At 43.0% G+C, this 19908-nt stretch overlaps 1 protein-coding gene across 1 annotated transcript in view; it reads right to left on the bottom strand.

Moving 5' to 3' along the window:
* Positions 1-18030, bottom strand: part of MEI1 (meiotic double-stranded break formation protein 1) — a 70731-nt gene extending 52701 nt beyond the window's left edge. The window contains exons 1-11 of the mRNA XM_008702939.2: positions 17860-18030; positions 15149-15272; positions 14291-14341; positions 12392-12465; positions 10973-11078; positions 10246-10449; positions 8278-8408; positions 3139-3253; positions 2376-2492; positions 1117-1216; positions 860-994 (exon numbers count right to left, since the gene is read on the bottom strand). Coding sequence (XP_008701161.1) covers positions 860-994; positions 1117-1216; positions 2376-2492; positions 3139-3253; positions 8278-8408; positions 10246-10449; positions 10973-11078; positions 12392-12465; positions 14291-14341; positions 15149-15272; positions 17860-18030 — 1328 coding nt within the window. The remainder of the gene's footprint in view (positions 1-859; positions 995-1116; positions 1217-2375; positions 2493-3138; positions 3254-8277; positions 8409-10245; positions 10450-10972; positions 11079-12391; positions 12466-14290; positions 14342-15148; positions 15273-17859) is intronic.
* Between the last annotated feature and the right edge of the window lie 1878 nt (positions 18031-19908).

Here is a 19908-nt window from a genome sequence, read left to right as displayed (position 1 = left end):
GTGCAAAGATTTTAGGGAAGAGCATTTCAGGCAGGGAGAACAATTTGTAGAAAGGAAATAGAGGAATAGTCTGAGCTAAAACAAAAGACGGAGATTTTTTTAAAAATTACATCCATGAAATAAATAGAATAAAATGCTATTTAAAAACATGCAGATGGGGGGTGCCTGGTGGCTCAGTTGGTTAAGCGTCTGCTTTCTGCTCAGGTCATTATCTCCGGGTCCTGGGATAGAGCCCTGCATTGCATTGCATCAGGCTCCCTGCTCAGCAGGGAGTCTACTTCTCCCTCTCCCTCTGTCCCTCCCCACTGCTCATGCTCTTTCGCTTGCTCTCTCTCTTTCAAATAAATAAAAATAAAGTCTTTAAGAAAATAAAACAAAATAATAAAAACATGCAGATGGGGCACCCGGCTGGCTCAGTCAGTGGAACATGTGACTCTTGATGTCAGGGTCATGAGTTCCAGCCCACATTGGGTGTAAAGCTTACTTTAAATTTAAAAAAAAAAAAAAAACATGCAGAGAATTGGAAAGAACTATGCCGAATTAAAAATATGAAAGCAAAAATAAGACACACAGTAGAAGGGTTGAAAGATAAAGTCAAGAAAATTTCCCAGAAACTAGTGCATAATGACAAAAAGATGAAAACTGTCAGAAAACAAAGAAAATTAGAGGACCAGTCCAGGTCCAACATTTGAATGGCAGTTCCAGAAAGACAGAACATAGTGAACAGAGTATTGGAAAGAAAAAAATTCAAGAAAACTTCCCTGATCTAAAGGACAAGTACCGCCTGGAAGCTGCCCTGGCTTGACCTGGCCCACTGGGCATACAGAGGTGGGAAGTTCAGCCTGCCTGGGTCTCTCACCTCAGAAAGGCAGAAATAGCCTTCACTGCCTCAGCAGCCACCTCCAGCACAGGGCTGCTCACTGCTTCTTGGAGAGCACGGCCAGCATCTCTACACATGGCTGAGCTTGTGAACAGCTTGATCTCCTCTGGCTGCCTGAGAAATGGTAAATGAGCAACGAATAAGTGAATGCCTATCACTGACACCACCAGGAATAAACACTTCTTTCCTTCTCCAGTCTGGCCACTACAGGCCTGACACCCCATCGTTTTGCTCACCGAGTCAGGATCTCAGCAAAAAGCAGCAGGCCCTGCTTATGTAGCTCTGTGTTGTTCATCCTCAGGCTTCCCTGTAGGCTCCTCACCACTGACTCGATCCCTATCTCAAAATGACATGGCAGACGCCAGGGATCAGTGCGTGGTAGTTCCTTCACTGCCTGCCCAGCAGTGAGAGGCTCTGGACCCCACATATTTGCTGGTGGCCCCTCACAGAGGGGCCCTGACAAGATTGAACCGATGGGATGAGGCTGTGAGATCTTTGAGGGCAGGTCCTTATCTGATTCATCTCTGTCTCCCTGAAACTCAGCACAAGCCCTAGCACAGGCCCTGGTACTCGAGGTTTTTAGTAAATGCCTACTGACTGAATTGTGCCTTTTCCACTAGACACACTCCTATTCCTTCTCAAAGAATCAGGTCAGACCTCCACTTCTCACGGAAGCCTTCCCTGATCCACTCAGACAGAGCTATGGGCCTCCACTGAGCTCCCACACCTCCCATACTTCCCTCTGGCACAGCCCTAATTGGCTCGTTTGTCTCTCTCTCTCCCCTTCCAGAGGACAAGGACCACATTATAGCTATCGCTAAATCTCTAGGTCCCAGCCTGGTGCCTGGCACAGAATAGGAACATAGAATATAAAATGAATGACTGAATGTGTCCCGTCTAAAAATCCAGACACGATATAAAAAGTCCCAGACAAAAAAAGTATCACCAGGAAGGAAGAGGAAGGGACAGTTTCAAGAAACCATGAAAGAAAGAATCAGCTAAACGTAGGGACTAACTAGACGGACACATATCTGGAGGACAGGAAAAGACTGAACCCAAGGCTGAGTAAAGTTGTTCTTAAGGTAAAGGAGGAATTCATTCAGGGGCTAATAGGACTACCTTTCTCTTGCCAAACATAATAGACTCCTGCTAATCAGTGAAGGGAACTGTCTGAATATCACTGCTTGCATATGGAATCTGGTAATGAGTTGGGGCTGATGGAAATGACCGGACCTAGCACTCTCCTCCAAGGTGTAGGCTAGCCCCCATCATTCCTACTGCTACCCAGCTTCAGAGTACTGACCACCCTAGGGCTGTGTGGGTGTCTCAGTCAGTTAAGCATCTGACTCTTGATCTCAGCTCAGGTCGTGATCTCAGGGTCCATGAGTTCAAGTCACGCATTGGGCTCCACGCTGGGCATATAGCCTACTTAAAAAAAAAAAAAAGTGCTGGCCATCACCCTACCCAGAGCTAGTATAGGACTCCCACTACCAACCGTATACCGTGTGGCACTTGGAAAAGAAGAGCGGCTCTTCTGCCAGGAGTATCAAGCAATTGTAGCTGGACCACACAAGCACTTCGCTGGAAGAGGAAAGGTGCTCAAAGAGGAACTCTGGCCGGGAGAGGGGAGAAAACAATAAATGACAGTCGTGTGATCACAATCCCATCACTAAAGCTAGGCCCTTGGATTTATTCAGCACCTCACACCTATTACTTCATCAGTTCACACACTGTCTCCATGAGACGTGATCATGAATTCACAAATAAACCTCAGTCTTATGGTCTAACCTCATCTTTTTAACAGGTGAGGAAACCGAGACCCGGAAAGAGCTATTGTTAGTGGTAGAGGTGGGATTGGAGCTCAGGTCTCTTAATTCCCAGGATAGGTAACAGCATGATGCCAAGAGAAGTTTTTAGAGCCAGAGAGGCTTGACTGCATACCCTTCTCTGCCAGTGACCAGCCTTGTAAATTTACACCAGTTATTTCCCTTTTTTGATCCTCAGTTTCCTTATCCATAAAACAGCCAATTTGAGGGGCGCCTGGGTGGCTCAGTCATTAAGCATCTGCCTTCGATTCAGGTCATGATCCTGGGGTCCTGGGATAGAGCCCCGCATCGGGCTTCCTGCTCAGCGGGAAGCCTGCTTCTCCTTCTCCCACTCCCCCTGCTTGTGTTCCCTCTCTTGCTGTGTCTCTCTCTGTCAAGTAAATAAAATCTTTAAAAAAAAAAAAAAAAAAAAGATTAGAAGGAGCTCCCTACCTGGGATGTCGGCATGGATGAAGGCTGGGGCATGCTTCACCGGGGAGTGAACCAGCACCGCAGTTATACAGTGGGCACTGGCCACCTGCAGAGTCTCGTCTCTAGAGAGGAGAAGCTGGAGAAATAAGCAACAAAAAGTGCCACAGTCACACCACTGACAGAGGGCCTATCCAGCGTCGGGCACAGGGTGGTGCTCAGGGAGAGCAGTTACGGATTATGGAAAGGGGTCTCTATGAAGAACAGCAGGTGGGAAACAGAAGAACACAATGGCATCAAAGAACACTAAAACTGTCACCAAGAAGGGTTTGGGCCTTCATTGACAAAAGTACTTTCACAGCCCTCATCTGGTTTTGATGCTTGCAACAAGCCTGAAAGATAACAAGGGAAGGTTTTACTGTGAGTCTCATTTTACAGAGTTTGCTAAAAAGAACTAACAATGCAGGCATGAGGCTGTTATCCTTAGAAAGGCCCGTCTGTAAAGTTGGTCATTGACTGGGTTTGGAAAGTTGGATTTCAGGAGGGGGTCTACCACTCCCAGAAACAATAAGAGTGACTCTCTGTGACTAAACTATTTGTACAATGTAGTCTATGCTGAATACCTGCCGTCCTTCTGGGAGTCTGGAATTTTGGTATGCGCTGGGCAGAGGGTGCCAACATGACCAGTCAGCCCCCAATAAAAATTTTGGGCACAGAGACCCTAATGAGCCTCCCTGCCAGGCACCATCTCACACATGTTGCCCCAATTCATTGCTGGAGGAATAAAGTGCATCCTTGTCTGACTTCACTGGGAGAGGATTTCAAAATCTTGTGCCTAGTTTTCCCAGGAACTTTACCCCATATGCCTTTTCCTTTTGCTGATTTTGCTTTGTATCCATTCACTGTAATAAATAATAGCCATGAGTATGACTGTCTACTGAGTCCTGTGAATCCTCCTAGTAAATCCTTGAACCTGGGGGTGGCCTTGGAGACTCTCAACACACAGAGGAAGGAATTAAAGCTCAAGAAGGTTAAGTCACTTACTCCAGGCCACACAGCTACTAAGTGGCAAAGCTAAGACCGAAACCCAGGTCAGCCACATCTAAATCTAGGAGTCTTCCTATAGCAGAGACGCCTCCTCCACCAAAGTTTTAGATCAGGTTATTCCTCTACTCCAAACATTTCAATGAATTTCCATTGTACTCTGAATAACATCCAAACTGCTACTGGACACCATACCTATTAGGAGTCCCGTGACACTTTCAGAAATCAAGAAAAGGAGGGCAACTGGGTGGCTCGGTCAGTTAAGTGTTCAACTTGGTTTTGGCTTAGGTCATGATTCTGGGTCATGGGATCGAGCCCCATACTGGGCTCTGCGTTCAATGTAGAGTCAGCTTCAGATTCTCTCTCCCTCTCCCTCACGGTCGCTCACTCTCTAATAAATAAATAAAATCTTAAAGAAAAAAAAACTTCTATAAAAAAAAAAAGAAGTCAAGGAAAGGGTTAACTGCAACTGCAGATTTTAAGGGTAGGAGAGACTGGCCTCCTGTGGGAAAATGGCAAGTAGAACATATATCATGAGACAAAAGATAGTGTGTCTGGTTTTAGAGCTTCAGAGGAAAAGGACCAAGTCACACTCATATCTGGTAGAGACGCATCTGAGGACTGCAAGTTTAAACCCATCTCAGTCATGTCAGACTTAAAAATGGACACATGATTGACCAGCCTTTCTATTAGTATGTAAATGAGTTTCTAGATAGTCCTTAATCTTTATCCTGTTCTCTTTTACATAGGAAATGACATGTATTTCAAGATGTTATTGATGTAAGGCAAACCATTATTTTATACGCCACTAAAAGAAAAGAGCTATAATTAAACTATGACACACTATTGATGGTAAAATGTCTTCCAATTTCAGAGCTGCTAAAATGTGAAAAAAATATATCTTAGAAAAATGATATTCAACTGTTTAGCAAAACAATGATTCTTGGTTTAAAGTGCATATTCTTTATTATGTTGAGAAAAAAACACTTCAATCCTAGCTTTCCATCATAAACAAAATTAATTATGAAAATTTTTAGAAGTCCTAATTGGGGCACCTAGCTGGCTCAGTCGATTAAGCATCTGCCTTCAGCTCAGGTCATGATCCCAGGTCCTGGGATAGAGCCCCACGTCCAACTCCCTGCTCAGCTGGGAGCCTGCTTCTCCCTCTCCTGCTCCCCCTGCTTGTGCTCCCCCTCTCTCTTTCTCTGTCAAATAAATAACAGATGAATGGATAGAGAAGATGTGGTCCATGTATACAATGGAATATTACTCAGCCATCAGAAAGAATGATTACCCAACATTTGCATCAACATGGATGGAACCAGAGGAGATTATGTTAAGTGAAATACGTCAAGCAGAGAAAGACAATTATCATATGGTTTCACTTATTTGTGGAACATAAGGAATAGCAAGGAGATCGTGAGGAGAAGGAAGGGAAAAATGAATGGGGGGGAAACAGAGAGGGAGAAGAACCATGAAAGACTATGGACTACGGGAAACAAACTGAGGGTTTTAGAGGGGAGGGGGTGGGGGGATGGGCAAGCCCAGTGAAGGGTCTTAAGGAAGGCACGTATTGCATGGAGCACTGGGTGTTATACACAAACAATGAATCATGGAACACTACATAAAAAACTAATGATGTACTGTATGGTGACTAACATACCATTAAAATAAATAAATAAATACATAACAATCTTTAAAAAAAAAAAAAGTCCTAATTATTTCCCATGACCCATCAGGCCTTGCACAATTTTCCCTGCTTAATCTCTAGACTCATCTCTGGCCACTTCACATTCCACCCACCATCCATCCCATTGGCCTCCGTCTGCTTCTGGAACACATCAAGCATCCCCCTTCCTCTGGCGTTTATTTGCTATTCTCTCTGCCTGAAATGTTTTTCTACCCATTCTTCATATCACTAGGTTGCTTACTTATTTAATTAATTATTTATTTTCAGCTTCACTGAGGTATAATTGATCATTGGCTTACTTTAATTCTTCAAGTGTCAGCTCAAGCATCAACCCTTCAGAGAGGCCCTGCCTGACTACCCAGCCCATAGCTGGCCTTCCTCACTACCTCATCTCCTCTTTATTTCCTTTGTAGCAAAACAAGAATTACTTTGCTTGTTCATTTACTTGTTCATTACCTGCCTTTCCCACTAGACCACGCAAGGGCAAGGAACTCATCCATTTACATACCATGATATTCCCAGTGCCTAACACAGTGATGACATATCGCATTAGTGCTCAGTATGTGTCTGACTAAAGGAATGAATCAACATTGCAACAACAGGGACACAAACATTGACAATATATTCCCAGGGACGTGAATTTTGGAAGAACAAGTTGATTAGCAGGCAAAAGCAGGAAGGAATAGCATTAGACTCTGACAAAAATGCCAGAACAGAGGTAAAAGGATACATGTCAGTCTTCTCTTTATTTAAAATTTTGGTATTTTGTTCATTATGAATTTTTGCATTGATTGTTTTAAACAATATATTTGATTTTTTAAAAAAAAATATTGCATTAAAATATTATCTGTCTTGATTGCTGAGTTTTTGAGCACCCGCTTTAATTTTACACCTAAGACAAGTGCCTCACTCCTCTCACCATAGCCCCAACCTTGCTGGTTGCTGTAGTAAAACAATACACTGATCACCCAAAATTGTCAAAAGAACAGTCTCCATATATGAATGGATGATAGGACCCCTAAACCAAGATTCCTGTCTCTGCAAAGTCCTGTCCCCCTAGGGACCACTATGCTGCCTTGGTGCACTGTGAGGACACAAGACCTTGTGCCCTGCTGAGCCTCCGATCAAATGTTCTAGCTAGATGTTACCGTGGACTCCAGGATGGCAGCAACAAAATGAGCACAGAAAAGAACCCAATATGAGATTTTCTGGTTCAGAGACACAGGACTTGCTCTTCGGAGTTCACAGGCCCTGAATGGATCTTTCTAGAGGCATCCCAGGGAAACAAGGAGGAGCAGCTTACACTGGCTTTTTAATACCTACTTTATTCATCCCCAACTGCCCTTTGCCACTTCTGATCAGGGCTCCCCCTCCTTCCTGCAGAAGGAGTCCCACAATCTGGTCAATCAATGATATCCCCAATATCAGATGAGGATAAGTAGCTCTGCCAAGCCCTGTGCTGAGCACTGCAGAGAAATACAGCCAAACTCAGGTCCTGCCCCAAAGAAACTCCCAGTACACAATATGGTGAAGTAAGCACTGTGACATAAGGCACATTCTATGTAAAGGAACCAAGAGGACAAGGGACCCCTATAGGCCTTGAAGGATCAATAGACAAAGGAGCGGGGAAAGGCTTTAAAGGCAAAGGGGAAGAGCATCTGCACAGGCACAGAGACAGCGTGTCCTAGCACATGCAAGGCCAGGGGGAAGTTACATATGGCTGGAGCACTAGGTTGTGGGGTGGAAGAGACAGATTAATAAGGCTGAAGGGATAAGCAGGATCCAGAGAAAGAGGGCTCTAGATACCAAGCTAAGAAGCTTGAGTTTTATCCCTAAAACAACTGAGATAGCTTTGTTTCTGTTGCTGCCTGTATTCTGCATTATCAGCCAGCCCAGATGTTAAGGAGAAGAGGTGTATATAAGGATTCACAACTGAAATAAAACCTACAGTTGACCCCTGAGCAATATTGGTTTGAGCTGCACAGGCCCATTTACACATGGATTTTTTTCAATAAATACAGTACAGTACTACAAATATTTTCTCCTCCTTATGAATTTCTTAATAACGTTTTCTTTCCGCTAGCTGACTTTATTGTAAGAATAAAGTATATAATACATATAACATACACACTGTGTGGTAATGAAATGTTTGTTACCAGTAAGGGTTCTGGTCAAAAGCAGGGTATTAGTAGTTAAGTTTTGGGGGAGTTGAAAGTTATAAGTGGATTTTCAACTGCACGGGTGAGAGGTCAGTGCCCCAACCCCTGAGTTGTTTAAGGATCAACTGTACTTTCAGTACTCTAACAGCATATTGTTTGGATGAGTAAGAAAACACCTTGGAAATCTTAGACAGGAGTGATACAAGGGCCAGAAGTCATTTGGGTTCCCTTGTTATTGAACCTAGAGACCAGGAATCACAAGACAATCACCTTTTTGAGCACCAAAGGCAATGAGGTCTTTCCTGGTGGCCCCTCAACACCCTCAGTACTTTCTGCCAGTGCAGACTTGTTCATGATCACGGACACAAAGAGGTCATACTTCAGCAGCTGCCTCAGTAAACCTAGAAAATGAAAGGGTTGGGAGATGAGGCAAGAGGAGTATAGGCACCAGAGTACACCCAAGGTAGCCCCTTGGACATCCTCTGGAAACTTCTTCATGTCTCCTTAGACGTTCCTAAGTATTTTGTGGGGTTGGGTTTTTTTAAGATTTTATTTATTTGAGAGAGCATGAGCAGGTTGGAAGCGGGCAGAGGGGGGCGCCTGGGCGGATCAGTCATTAAGCGTCTGCCTTCGGCTCAAGGCGTGATCCTGGCGTTCTGGGATCCGGCCCCGCATCGGGCTCCTCTGCTGGGAGCCTGCTTCTTCCTCTCCCACTCCCCCTGCTTGTGTTCTCTCTCTCGCTGGCTGTCCCTCTCTCTGTCAAATGAATAAATAAAATCTTAAAAAAAAAAAAAAAAAGGAAGCGGGCAGAGGGAGAGGGAGAAGCAGACTCCCCACTGAGTGCAGATCCTGTAGTGGGGCTCAATCCTAGGACCCCAAGATCATGACCTTAGCCAAAGTCAGCCGCTTAACCTACTGAGCCACCGAGATGCCCCAGTACTTTGTTATTTTTAATGCTGTTATAAATGGGATTGTTTTAATTTCTTTTTCAGATAATTCACTGTTAGTATATAGAAAAACAACTGATTTTATATCCTGTAACTTTACTAAATTCATTTATTAATTTTAACAGTTTTTTGGTGAAGTTTTAGGGTTTTCTACATATAAAATGATGGCATCTGCAGAGACAGTTTGACTTCTTCCTTCATAATTTTGATGCCTTTTATTTCTTTTTCTGGCCTCATTGTTCTGGCAAAGATCTCTAATACAATGTTGACCAGAATCCCACACTTTTCTGTGCAACCGCCATGACAACACTTATCACACCAGGCTCTAATTGTCCACATCTGTTTTCCATACAGGTTACGAGCTCTTTCAGAGTAGAGCTTGGGTTTGATCATCTTTATGACCCCAGAGCCTGGCACAGGGCCTGGCCCAAAATGAACACTCACGATGCGTGACTGGACTGTTCATAACAGAGCTCTTGGCCTAAACTGTGAAAAGAAACTGTTGTCACTGAGACTATGCTTTTCTCTGTAGCTCCTGCTTTGGAACAGTCCCTCATCCAGTCACCAATCATAGTGCCCATGTGCTCTGTCAAAAATGAGAAAGCTCCCTATTCAGAAGCACTTGATAGATCTTGTGTACCTATGTAAGGAAGCAGCAGATGAGGCTGGAAGGGTACACTGGGGTTCCTAAGGAGCCTCAAATAACAAATAAAAACACCTGCACATCGCCCTGGAGGCCAGAGGGACCATAGATGATTTTTCAAATAGGAAACCGAGAGAACACAAGCTGTGCAGTGTGAAGATTAACTTGGCAGCAAAACAGGATACACAAGGACAGGCAATAAAAACCAGAGGCAGAAAACTGTTGTGCCCTTTCTTTTTTTCTTTTCCTTCCAAAGGCAACATTCTTTTTTAAAAAAGATTTTATTTATGCATTTGAGAGAGAGTGAGCGAGAGAGAATGAGTGGGGGGTGGGATAGAGGGAGCGGAAGAAGCAGACTCCCCGCCGAGCAGGGAGCCAACGTGGGGCCAATTCCAGGACCCTGAGATCACGACCTGAGCAGAAGGCAGATGGTTAATCACCTGAGCCACCCACGAGCCCAAAGGCAACATTCTTAAGATGCCGCACCAACTCTAGGCATCTGTCAGTCTGTGCATCTTATCTCCCAAACCCATGACCTCTACCCTTTGCAAAGCAGCAAACTTCCCCACCACCAGAGAGCCAACATCTCAAGTCCTCAAGCGAAACCTCAAAAGCTTTCTCTCTTTTCTCTCCAGTCCTACATCTTACCCAAACAGTTGATCTGTAGCTCCTTTGTCTGGGCACCATCCAGGGTGGAAAGGAAGAGAGGACACAGCTTCTCCCGGAAATGGCCTGAAAGTGTCTCAGCGGCCACTGGTGAGGAGTACAGCTTCCCGTAGAGGTAACAGACAGAAGCTTGCACCCCCTCATTGGGGTACACTAAACCTCTCAACAAATGCTCCATCAGGTCACCTGTCCATAAAACAACCAAGGGGTCGGGGAAACCTCACAATGTCAACAGCTGTAAGAAACTCTAAATTATTGTGCCCAGTTGGGTAGTAATGGTAATCCCCTATAATCCCCCATAATAAATTATTTCTGGGCACTTAACCAGAAGGGAAAACCAAGGCTTAGAGAAGTTCAGTGATTTACCCTGGGGTAAATACTCTGTGAGATATTTATTTGCATTTTACTGATAGAAAAAAGTACTTCCATATTCCAGAATGAATTCCTCCTTTCACCCAAAGGAAGGTTCAAAAGTAGGTATTTAATTAGCTTGTGTTAACATAGTGAATCGAAATAGCTCAAGACCAAAGTCAAGAAATACTTTTTTCAACTTGGCCAACATAGAGCACATTTTGCAGATGGGAAAACTAAAACCTACAGAAGGAAAGTAAAGACTTCCCCGGTGTATATAGCGAACAGACCACCCAGATGGAAGTGTGATCAAAGCAGGTAAAAGGGCAGTGGCAGCTCTTCCCCAGAGGTCACTCACTGTGCTCCATTACAAGCTTGTCTGCCAGGGGAGGGATGGCATCCACCAACTTGCCAAGAAAGGTCAGGGTGGCCAGGCTGCCTCTCATGGAAGGCATGTCACACAGCTATAGAAAGTAAACACACTCTGCTCTATAATGAGGATCAGGACAGATCTCCCACCAAAATGTATCTTTCTCTATCCAGACCAAAGCCTATATTGTATGTCTCTCTCAACACAATCAGTAATCAGCCTCTTTAACTAAGTGTCTATCTCCCCTGTTGGACTGGGAAGACCCTGGGGAAAGGCTCTGAGTCAGATTCCTCTCAGAGTGCTCAGTACCTAGCTCAGTACGTGACTGTTAAACTGAATTAAAATCAGCATATTTTGTCTTCTATAGAGCCAGACACTGGAGGGTGAAAGTTGGGAACATCATAAAGACAGAATTCTGGCTCAGTGCAAAAAAAAAAAGTATTATTATCATTCTCATAGCCATTATTGAACACTATTTGCCAGGCCCTATGTTTGATGGTTTATAGGGAGAGTCAATAGCATATATTTCCCTTTTCTAGTGACTAGCTATAGCATCTTAAGATTCTTAATTCTTCTGGTGGGAAATAATAATAGTATCAACTTCACAGTGTTGTTAGAACTAAATGAGATACTGTGCATAAACTACCCAATACAGTGCCTAGCATATAGAAAGTGCTCAAAAGGGTTAAGTGGCACCATCATAATGATAAGTATTGATATATATAATTATAAATTCAACCTGATATATTAATCATATGCAGAGTAATTATAATGAAATGATAATTTAGTATAATTTATAATTACATGGTGCTCTTGGTGTTAAGATAAACATCTGTCTTCCTTTTGCAAAAAATAAAAAATAAAAAGTGATTCTGATATTATTCCTAAATCCTAAACACAATGCAAAAGCTACTTATTGAATTGGTATCTTTGACTATCTTGAGGAAGGCAGGTGAAATATACCCACTCAGTGCCTGCCTTAGATGCTGATAAAGGCAAATGACTTCAGTATAAAATACTGTATACAATTCAAACCAAATAAAAAGACCAAGCCAAGACATAGTAAACATATTTCCTTGATAAATTGATCAAGGAAATCCATGTTGTACTTAGAAGAACATAAAGAATAGCCATGGAATGATTATATCAGAAAGATGGGACTTTACCACACAGGTAGCATTTGGAAGATTGAAAGGGGAAGGATGGAAGCTACAAACAGTAGCAGAGCAGGATCAGAAGACCCAAGCCTTAGTTAGCTCTGGCTCTGCCACTGACTCAGTGACCTCATGCAGGTCCCTTTCTCTCTGTATTTCAATCTTCCCATTTATCTATCCAAAGAGGGGTGGGCCCAGCTCTGTCATCTGAGGATTCTGAGGGGTACTCAAGAACCCACAGCTATTTACTGACCTCTTTGTGGCATTCATCCAGCAGGCAATGAATGATCTGCTCTAACTTCAGCTGAGTTGTAAGCTGGATAAGGACTGAGCAGACACAGTAGCATTACTAACCAGAAGACAACCCCTGGCTCACACTTCACCTTTCATAGCCTTTCTACTCAAAGTCATTTGCTTGTCTTACCAGTATAGTCTTTTCTATCTCCCCAGTTAAACTGTGTGTACATATCTAAGCCAAAGGATTTCTGGCTTCTTCATTCTTTTGTATTAGTGGTTCACAATTAGGCTGCACATTAGAATCACCTAGGAAGTTAAAAAAAATACTAATGCCCAACTTCCACTCTAGACCAATTAAATCAGAATCTCTAGAGAAAGAGCCTAAGCATTTGGATATTTTTTAAGTTACCCAGGTAAGTCTGTTGTGAAGCTAAGGTTGAAAACTACTATTTTATATTATCTCTTTTTTTCCTCCTCACAATTTGCTCTTTCATATACTAGAAAATAGAATTATGGGTGAGTTCCCATGCCAGTAATTGCCTATAATATTATCTCTCAACCCCAAACCTGTCCTTCTATACAATCATTTGTGATGCTTCTGATGGTATGTTAGAGGCGCAGTGAAGAAGAGGCTGGCTCTGCAAGTCTGGAAAAAGCTACAAATTAGATTTAGCTGCTGCTGCAGAAAGTCTCTGCCACTTCCAAGGTAAAGAAGCATTCTAGGATAATAGAAATACAAAGAAGGCAGGCAGCAAACAGGAAACAGTGAGGAAGGAGCAAGTCCTTTTTCTCTCTCTGGCTTTGCAGTCTCTATCTAGTGCTTACCACCTCAGTAAATTCTTGGGGTCTGATGAAGGTTTGCAAGTTATGCTGGCACCAACTAGAAGTGGATGGTTTTAGGATTATAGCCCCACTCAAGAGCGGCTGAATGGTGAAGGGAAATCTCCCCATTCCTGCCAGTGGTCAGAACTTCAAGTGGTATATTTGTTTGTCCACATGATCTAGACTGAGAGATGGTCAGAGGGATATACAGATCATATTAACTCATGATCTGTTACAGCTGCTAACTGTGTGGCTGGATGGTCACATGAGCAGATAAGCAGCATCCTTTCCTCAGAGAAAACTTACGTTTTAGTAATTCTAACCTCCTTTTGTTTCCTCAGCCCTAACAGTAGGAGCTACTTTCTCAAACTGCTACCCCTGTGAAAACTTGGTGTTCTCTTTTTGCCTTCAGTTACCCAGTTAATAATTCTTTACATTAAAGTTTTTTCCTGTTTAAATAACTTGTGTGGTTTCTGTTTCCTGGCTAGAGCCTAACTGGTACAATTCTTGTTCTTTCTGTAAGGATTCTCCTATCCCAATGCTCCTGTCTTCTTTCTCCTTGAGCCCTTTAAAGTTTATTTGTTTATTTTAGTAATCTCTACACCCAACATGGGGCTAGAACTCATGACCCCAAGATCAAGAGTCATATGCTCTTCTGACTGAGCCAGCCAGGCACCCCACTTCTTGAGCCCTTTATAGGTAAGATGACACATTTCCACAGCTTTTACCATCATCTATGTGCTGACAGCTTCCAACCAACCAATGTGGATGGAATGAAAACAGAGTTTGTACATGCCCTTCTAACAGTGTTCATCAGCTCTCACTATTTGCCAGCCAATCTCTCCTCCAAACTGTAAACTGTCAGAGGGCAGGAACCATGTCTTACCCATCTATGTATCCCTAGTGTCTGATACAGTCTTGGCATGGAGTAGGTGCCTGAGAAAGAAGTGCAGACTTAGTGATTGACAACTGAGCTTTCTTGATCTGTCGCCAAAATGAAACATTTATTTCATCAAGGTCTCAAATAACCAGAGCTACAATTCAGGCTAATATCCTCAGCTTCGCATACTAGGTACACACAGTTTCACCTTACCTTCAATACAGAGGTCTGTTACACTCCCATCTTCCACATTGCATAACAGCCCTTGGAGCAGAGGGAGAAGAGAGGGGGATGGTTAATAGTTAAAAGAGAAACAAACCCACAAAGGCACGCTATAAATTCTAGACTAATAGCAGCTTTAAGCAATGTCCCAGATAAATGCTATCCTCAACACCAAACACCTAGACTTTCAGTGACCCACTCTGGCTTTAAAAGGATAAAAACAGTCAGTGTGGCACAGCATAAAAACTGAGTGCTCTGGAGTCTGTAATAGACCTGGGGTAAAATTCCAGTTCTGCCAGTTGTTAACTATGACTTCCCTCAGCCTTGGGGACCATCCTCTCTCCCTTAAAGAACTGTCTTCGCAGTTAAAAGCCTGAAAAGCCTCTAGCAGAGAAAAGTACCCAATATGAGTTAGCTCCCCTCCTCCCTGAAAGGGCTCTTTCCATAGGACACTATAATTATATTAAAAGAAGGGACCTTTTAATCCATCTCAGGCACAGGAGAGGGAAAGTAACTCAGTCAGGGTCACATCAGGTCAATGGAGTCTAGTCTGGACATTCTGATCCTGTTCAAAGGCCAGAAAGGACTCTTTGAAAGATCACACATTTCCCATATTCATATTCGCCCTTTGACTAACCTCTTAGCTGTAGCAAAGCCAGTTACCATCCAATGCATCATATGTCTTAGAAAAGGGATCATTTCTTCATATGACAAAACAATTTACTAATAAGTTAAAATATTACATGGAAAAAACCTAAATTGTCTTTCCAAGACCATTTCTGCAAACTCAAAAACAAATATACATGCTATACGTTCAAAATTCATGCCAAGTTTCCCTTTTAATCTCACCGAAAAGCATGCTTATGAAGTGGATACAGATTCTCTGATCCTGAGCCACCAGCTGCATGACCAGGGAGGCATGCCTCAAGAGAGCATCGTGGAAGCAGGACAGCACATGCTTCTTGCGCACCAACTTGGGGCAGATGAAAAAAATATTCAATAGCAACCAAGTCTCAGCCATTCTGAACCCAAACAATTGTAATTTCTAAATATAATTACAAGATGATACCGGAGGGCTCATCTAAACTATGTTAAGGTCATAATCCCTGAAGGGAGTATGGAAAAGGGCATCATTTACACACAGGAATCCATGTGTTCATACAGAGGATTATACATGAGCTAAGGTTCCTACTACCCTGTGTTTACAGAGCACTTTAGTATTCACAAATTACTCTTTTGTCTACTAGCTCATGTAAGCCTAACAAGTTGGTGAAGCAAGAAAAAAATAAGTATTATTGTCACCATTTTACAGATGAGAAAACAGAGGCCCAGAGATATTCCCAAGGACTCAAATCTGTCTCCAACCAGGTCTTTTCTAAGGTCAGCACCCTTTCCACTTCAACAGTCCAGGAGAGCTATTCTGGAGACCCTGCATGAGCCTCAAAGAGATTGGTAAAGAAATGCATCCTTCTGTTCAACATGGACATAAATCTTCACAGTCGATTCACCTCCCTGTCAGGGAGCTGGGTAGTAGCTGTGTAAAGTGCTCAAGACAGTAGCAAAAGTTAGGTAAAAAAAAAAAAATGGGGGGTGCTCACAGAGGATAGGGCAGGAACATGGGTACAATTAACTACATCACCCTTTCAATTGGTGAGAGGTGAAGCTAAAAAAAAGTCCATTCAATAAAAAGTGAAGGTGCTCTCTTGTTGCCTCTAACCTGAGCTTTTGCAAATTTCATGTATTCCTTCACCACTTCCTCCTACATAATACATTAAGCCCATGATCCAAATGAGTTACTCAAAAAATCTCAATGACTCTCTTTCACCTGTTGGATTAAGTCCAAACTCTAGCTTGGATTCAAACTCTTGGAGGAACTCATCTTAACCTGGCTTTTCAATCTCACTTCCCTCAACTTCCTTTCGAACACTCTGATTACCTCCCCAAACTCATCCTTGCTAACACCTACCTCCTGGGATAAGCTCCCCATCTCCTCTGGTCCAAATGTCACTCATCTTCTCAAGCCTAATTTAAATGCTTTCTCCTCTAAAAAGCTTTTTCCCAATTTCCCTTCTTATCTCATCAGCACTTGACCGCAAATATATCTATCTACTAAATTCCCAGTAATTTTTAGCCTTCTCATTTTCTCTTTCATGTAACTGTCTTATTTATCTCTTTATCTCTGACTTACTACCCAGGAATGGCAGCCTCAGAACTTCTGGCCTCAGTGAAATCTCAAATATTATCAGCTAGCCAGCAGTTCTCAGATGGTAGCCTAGGAACCCCAGAGGGTGCCCAAAACCCTTACAGAGAATCCAAAAGACCGAAATTATTTTCATATAATACTAAGATACAATTTGTTCTTTTCAGTCTTATTCTCTCACAAATAAATGCACAGTGAAATTTTTCAAAGATTACATGACAAGTAATATACAACAGATTAAATGCAGAAATATATGAGAATCCAGCTATCTTCTATTAAGCAAGACATTAAAGAGACTTGCAAAAATGTTAGACAAAGCCATTCCTTTCACTATCTTTTTGTTTTGGAAAATATTATTTTTACTTAAATTACTTATGCCACAGAACTGTACACTTAAAATGGTAGATTTTATGTCATGTGTATTTTGCCGCAATAAAACCAATTATGCTAATATGTAATAGACTTACTATTATTTTTATATTAGTATTTTAAATTTGTTGTTACTTCTAATACAATAAATATCAGTGGATACAACCCACACAAGCAAAAGCTCTCTGGGGTCTTCAACACATTTTAAAAGTGTAAAGGCATTCTAAGAATAAAAAACAAAAAAAAAAAAAACCAAAAAACTTTAGAACCAGTGATCTAGCCCACCCCCACCTCCCTCCAAGGCATGAATTCCCCTCTCATGAATTTGGAGAAAAGTGATCTCCCAAACTTTTCTTGGATGCCTCCATGGACAAAAAACTCACTACGAAGGTGGGTAGGCAGTGAGGGAAAAGGCTGCCCATTTTTCAGCCAGCTCTGCTTATTAGAAAGGTCTTCCCCTTCACCCCACTCTGCCTGGTTGTGACTTCTGCCTGTCACCCCTGCCGTCACAGAGACCAAGGCAGCCCCCTCCTCCACATTTACACCCTAAGAAATCTGAAGGGAATGAGGAGCCTCCACTGTGTGTGCACCCGGCCCGTGGGCCGAGCCAAGGCTAAATCCTGGAGAAATGACGAGGGCAACAAACGGCAGGGCAGCTACAGAGAAGGGAAGGCGGGCATGCGTGCCAGCGAGTCCTGGAAGGGCGGGGGGCTTAGTGCGGACAGGAATAGGCCCCGTGAGACCCAGAGCCAGGCGCAGGGGCTAGTCTGGAAGAGGTACTCTGCTCAGAGCAGGACGGCCTGCGGGGTAAACTGAGGCTGAGACAGTACAGCAAAGGTAGCTCCAGCCAGGTGACGGAGCAGGCCTGTTTAGGGGGTAGATTTAACGAAGCAGATGGCCCCGGTTTAGGGAAGGTGCATCCGGTTCGAGGGAGTTGGTCTGGCGAGGGAAGGCCCAGCTTGGTGAGGGAAATGCCAGGGCCCGTTCGCACCGATACGCGGGGCTCCGGCAGCAGCTCCAGCATGCAGGCCAGGCAGAGGCGTGGGGGCACGGGCATCAGCCAGCACGGGTCATGCCGGTAATGGGCCCTCTTGAAGAACAGCGCCGTCTCCTCGTCCCTCCCGAGTCCCGGAGGGCCTGCCGCCGCGTCCCTCACAGCCATGTCTCCGCACGTTTGTACCACACAGCCACAGCCCCGTTTCCCGCGCAGCGTATGCGCAAGCGCACTTGAAAGAGCACGCCTCCGCCGCGCGCCGAGGGGGGGTGCGCCTGCGCAAACCGAGTGTACGCAGTCCCGTGCGAGCGGCTGCCCTCGAGAGCGGTGTGATGCGTGTGACTACTCGCGAATGTCCCAAGAAGGAGAAAGCATTTTGCTCTTGGAGTCCGTAGGAGTTTGCCTTCACCACAGTATAGGTTGAAAAGTATTTATAAAGAAGCTATCACTAGCCTTGAGAAAGGAAGGAAAGGAAGTAATCTCTTTCTACTATTAAAAAATTAAACGATCTCAGGGATCTGAAACCTGTATTATTTTAAATTTACGTGACCCCTTACTCTCTCAAAGAGTCCAAGACGTTTCCCTTAAGATAGCCTCTCACAGACGGCTGCACGGCACTTGAGACTGTGAGCGCGCAGAGAATACCGCAGAAGAAAAAATCGTTCATCCTTGCATATATTAGCAATAACAATCTACCAACCTACAAGGATTTATTTAGCACCAGTGTCCAGCAACTGGCTAATGGTGAAGCAGGTAAGTTCAGAAGATGTTTTCTATACTCGGAAGCAGTGTGACTGAGTGCAAAAAATTATTTCCATAGCAGAATAGTTTAGAAAACAATGGTTTATTGTTCAATGTAGCATTATGAAGTAGTGTTTGAAAAAAGTAGGTATTAACATGGATAAGTTCTCGTTAAACTTCTGCACACAAAAGATACAGAATTATATATAAAGTATGTAAAATAAGTAAGCAAAAAAATTTATTCAACATATCTTAAATACATTATAGCAATAGTTCGTAATGAAGACAATGAAAGGAAAAATAATATTTTGATATATTTTCTTTTAGTCTATACATTTTTACAACAGTAACACAAAAGTTTGAAAAGTGCTTCTCCCAGAGAAAAATATATCATGTATATCTTCCATATCATTAAATATTATCCTGTTTATTTTTAAAATGTCAACAGAGTATTCTTTTTTTTTTTTTCATGTGCCCTTTATTAACATATAATGTATTATTTGTTTCAGGGGTACAACTGTGATTCATCAGTCTTACATAATACACAGCGCTCACCACAGCACATACCCTCCCCAATGTCCATCACCCAGCCACCCCATCCTCCCACCCCCGTTCCCTCCAGCAACCCTCAGTTTATTTCCTATAGTTAAGAGTCTGTTATGGTTTGTCTACCTCTCTGGTTTTGTCTTGTTTCATTTTTTCCTTTCTTCCCCTATGATCCTCTGCCTTGTTTCTCAAATTCCACATATCAGTGAGATCATATGATAATTGTCTTTCTCTGATTGACTTATTTCGCTTAGCACAATACCCTCTAGTTCCACCCATGTTGTTGAAAGTGGCAAGATTTCATTTTTGATGGCTGCATAATATTCCATTATATACATATACCACATCTTCTTTATCCATTCATCTGTCAATGGACATCTGGGCTCTTTCCAAAATTTGACTTTTGTGGACATTGCTGCTGCTATACACATTGGGGTGCAGGTGCCCCTTTGGATTACTACATTTGTATCTTTGGGGTAAATACCCAGTAGTGCAATTGCTGGGTTATGACCCAGCTCTATTTTCAGCTTTTTGAGGAACCTCCATACTGTTTTCCAGAGTGGCTGCATCAGCTTGCATTCCCACCAACAGTGTAGGAAGTTTCCCCTTTCTCCACATCCTCACCAACGTCTGTTCTTTCCTGACTTGTTAATTTTAGCCCTTCTGACTGGTGTGAGGTGGTATCTCACTGGGTTTTGATTTGTATTTCCCTGATGCTGAGTGATATTGAGCACTTTTTCATGTGTCTGTTGGCCACTT

This window comes from Ursus maritimus, unplaced genomic scaffold (assembly GCF_017311325.1).
Source record: "Ursus maritimus isolate PB19 unplaced genomic scaffold, ASM1731132v1 scaffold_21, whole genome shotgun sequence".
Classification (NCBI taxonomy): domain Eukaryota; kingdom Metazoa; phylum Chordata; class Mammalia; order Carnivora; family Ursidae; genus Ursus; species Ursus maritimus.
The sequence above is the reverse complement of the archived record's forward strand: the minus strand, read 5'-3'. Positions and strand labels throughout refer to the sequence as shown.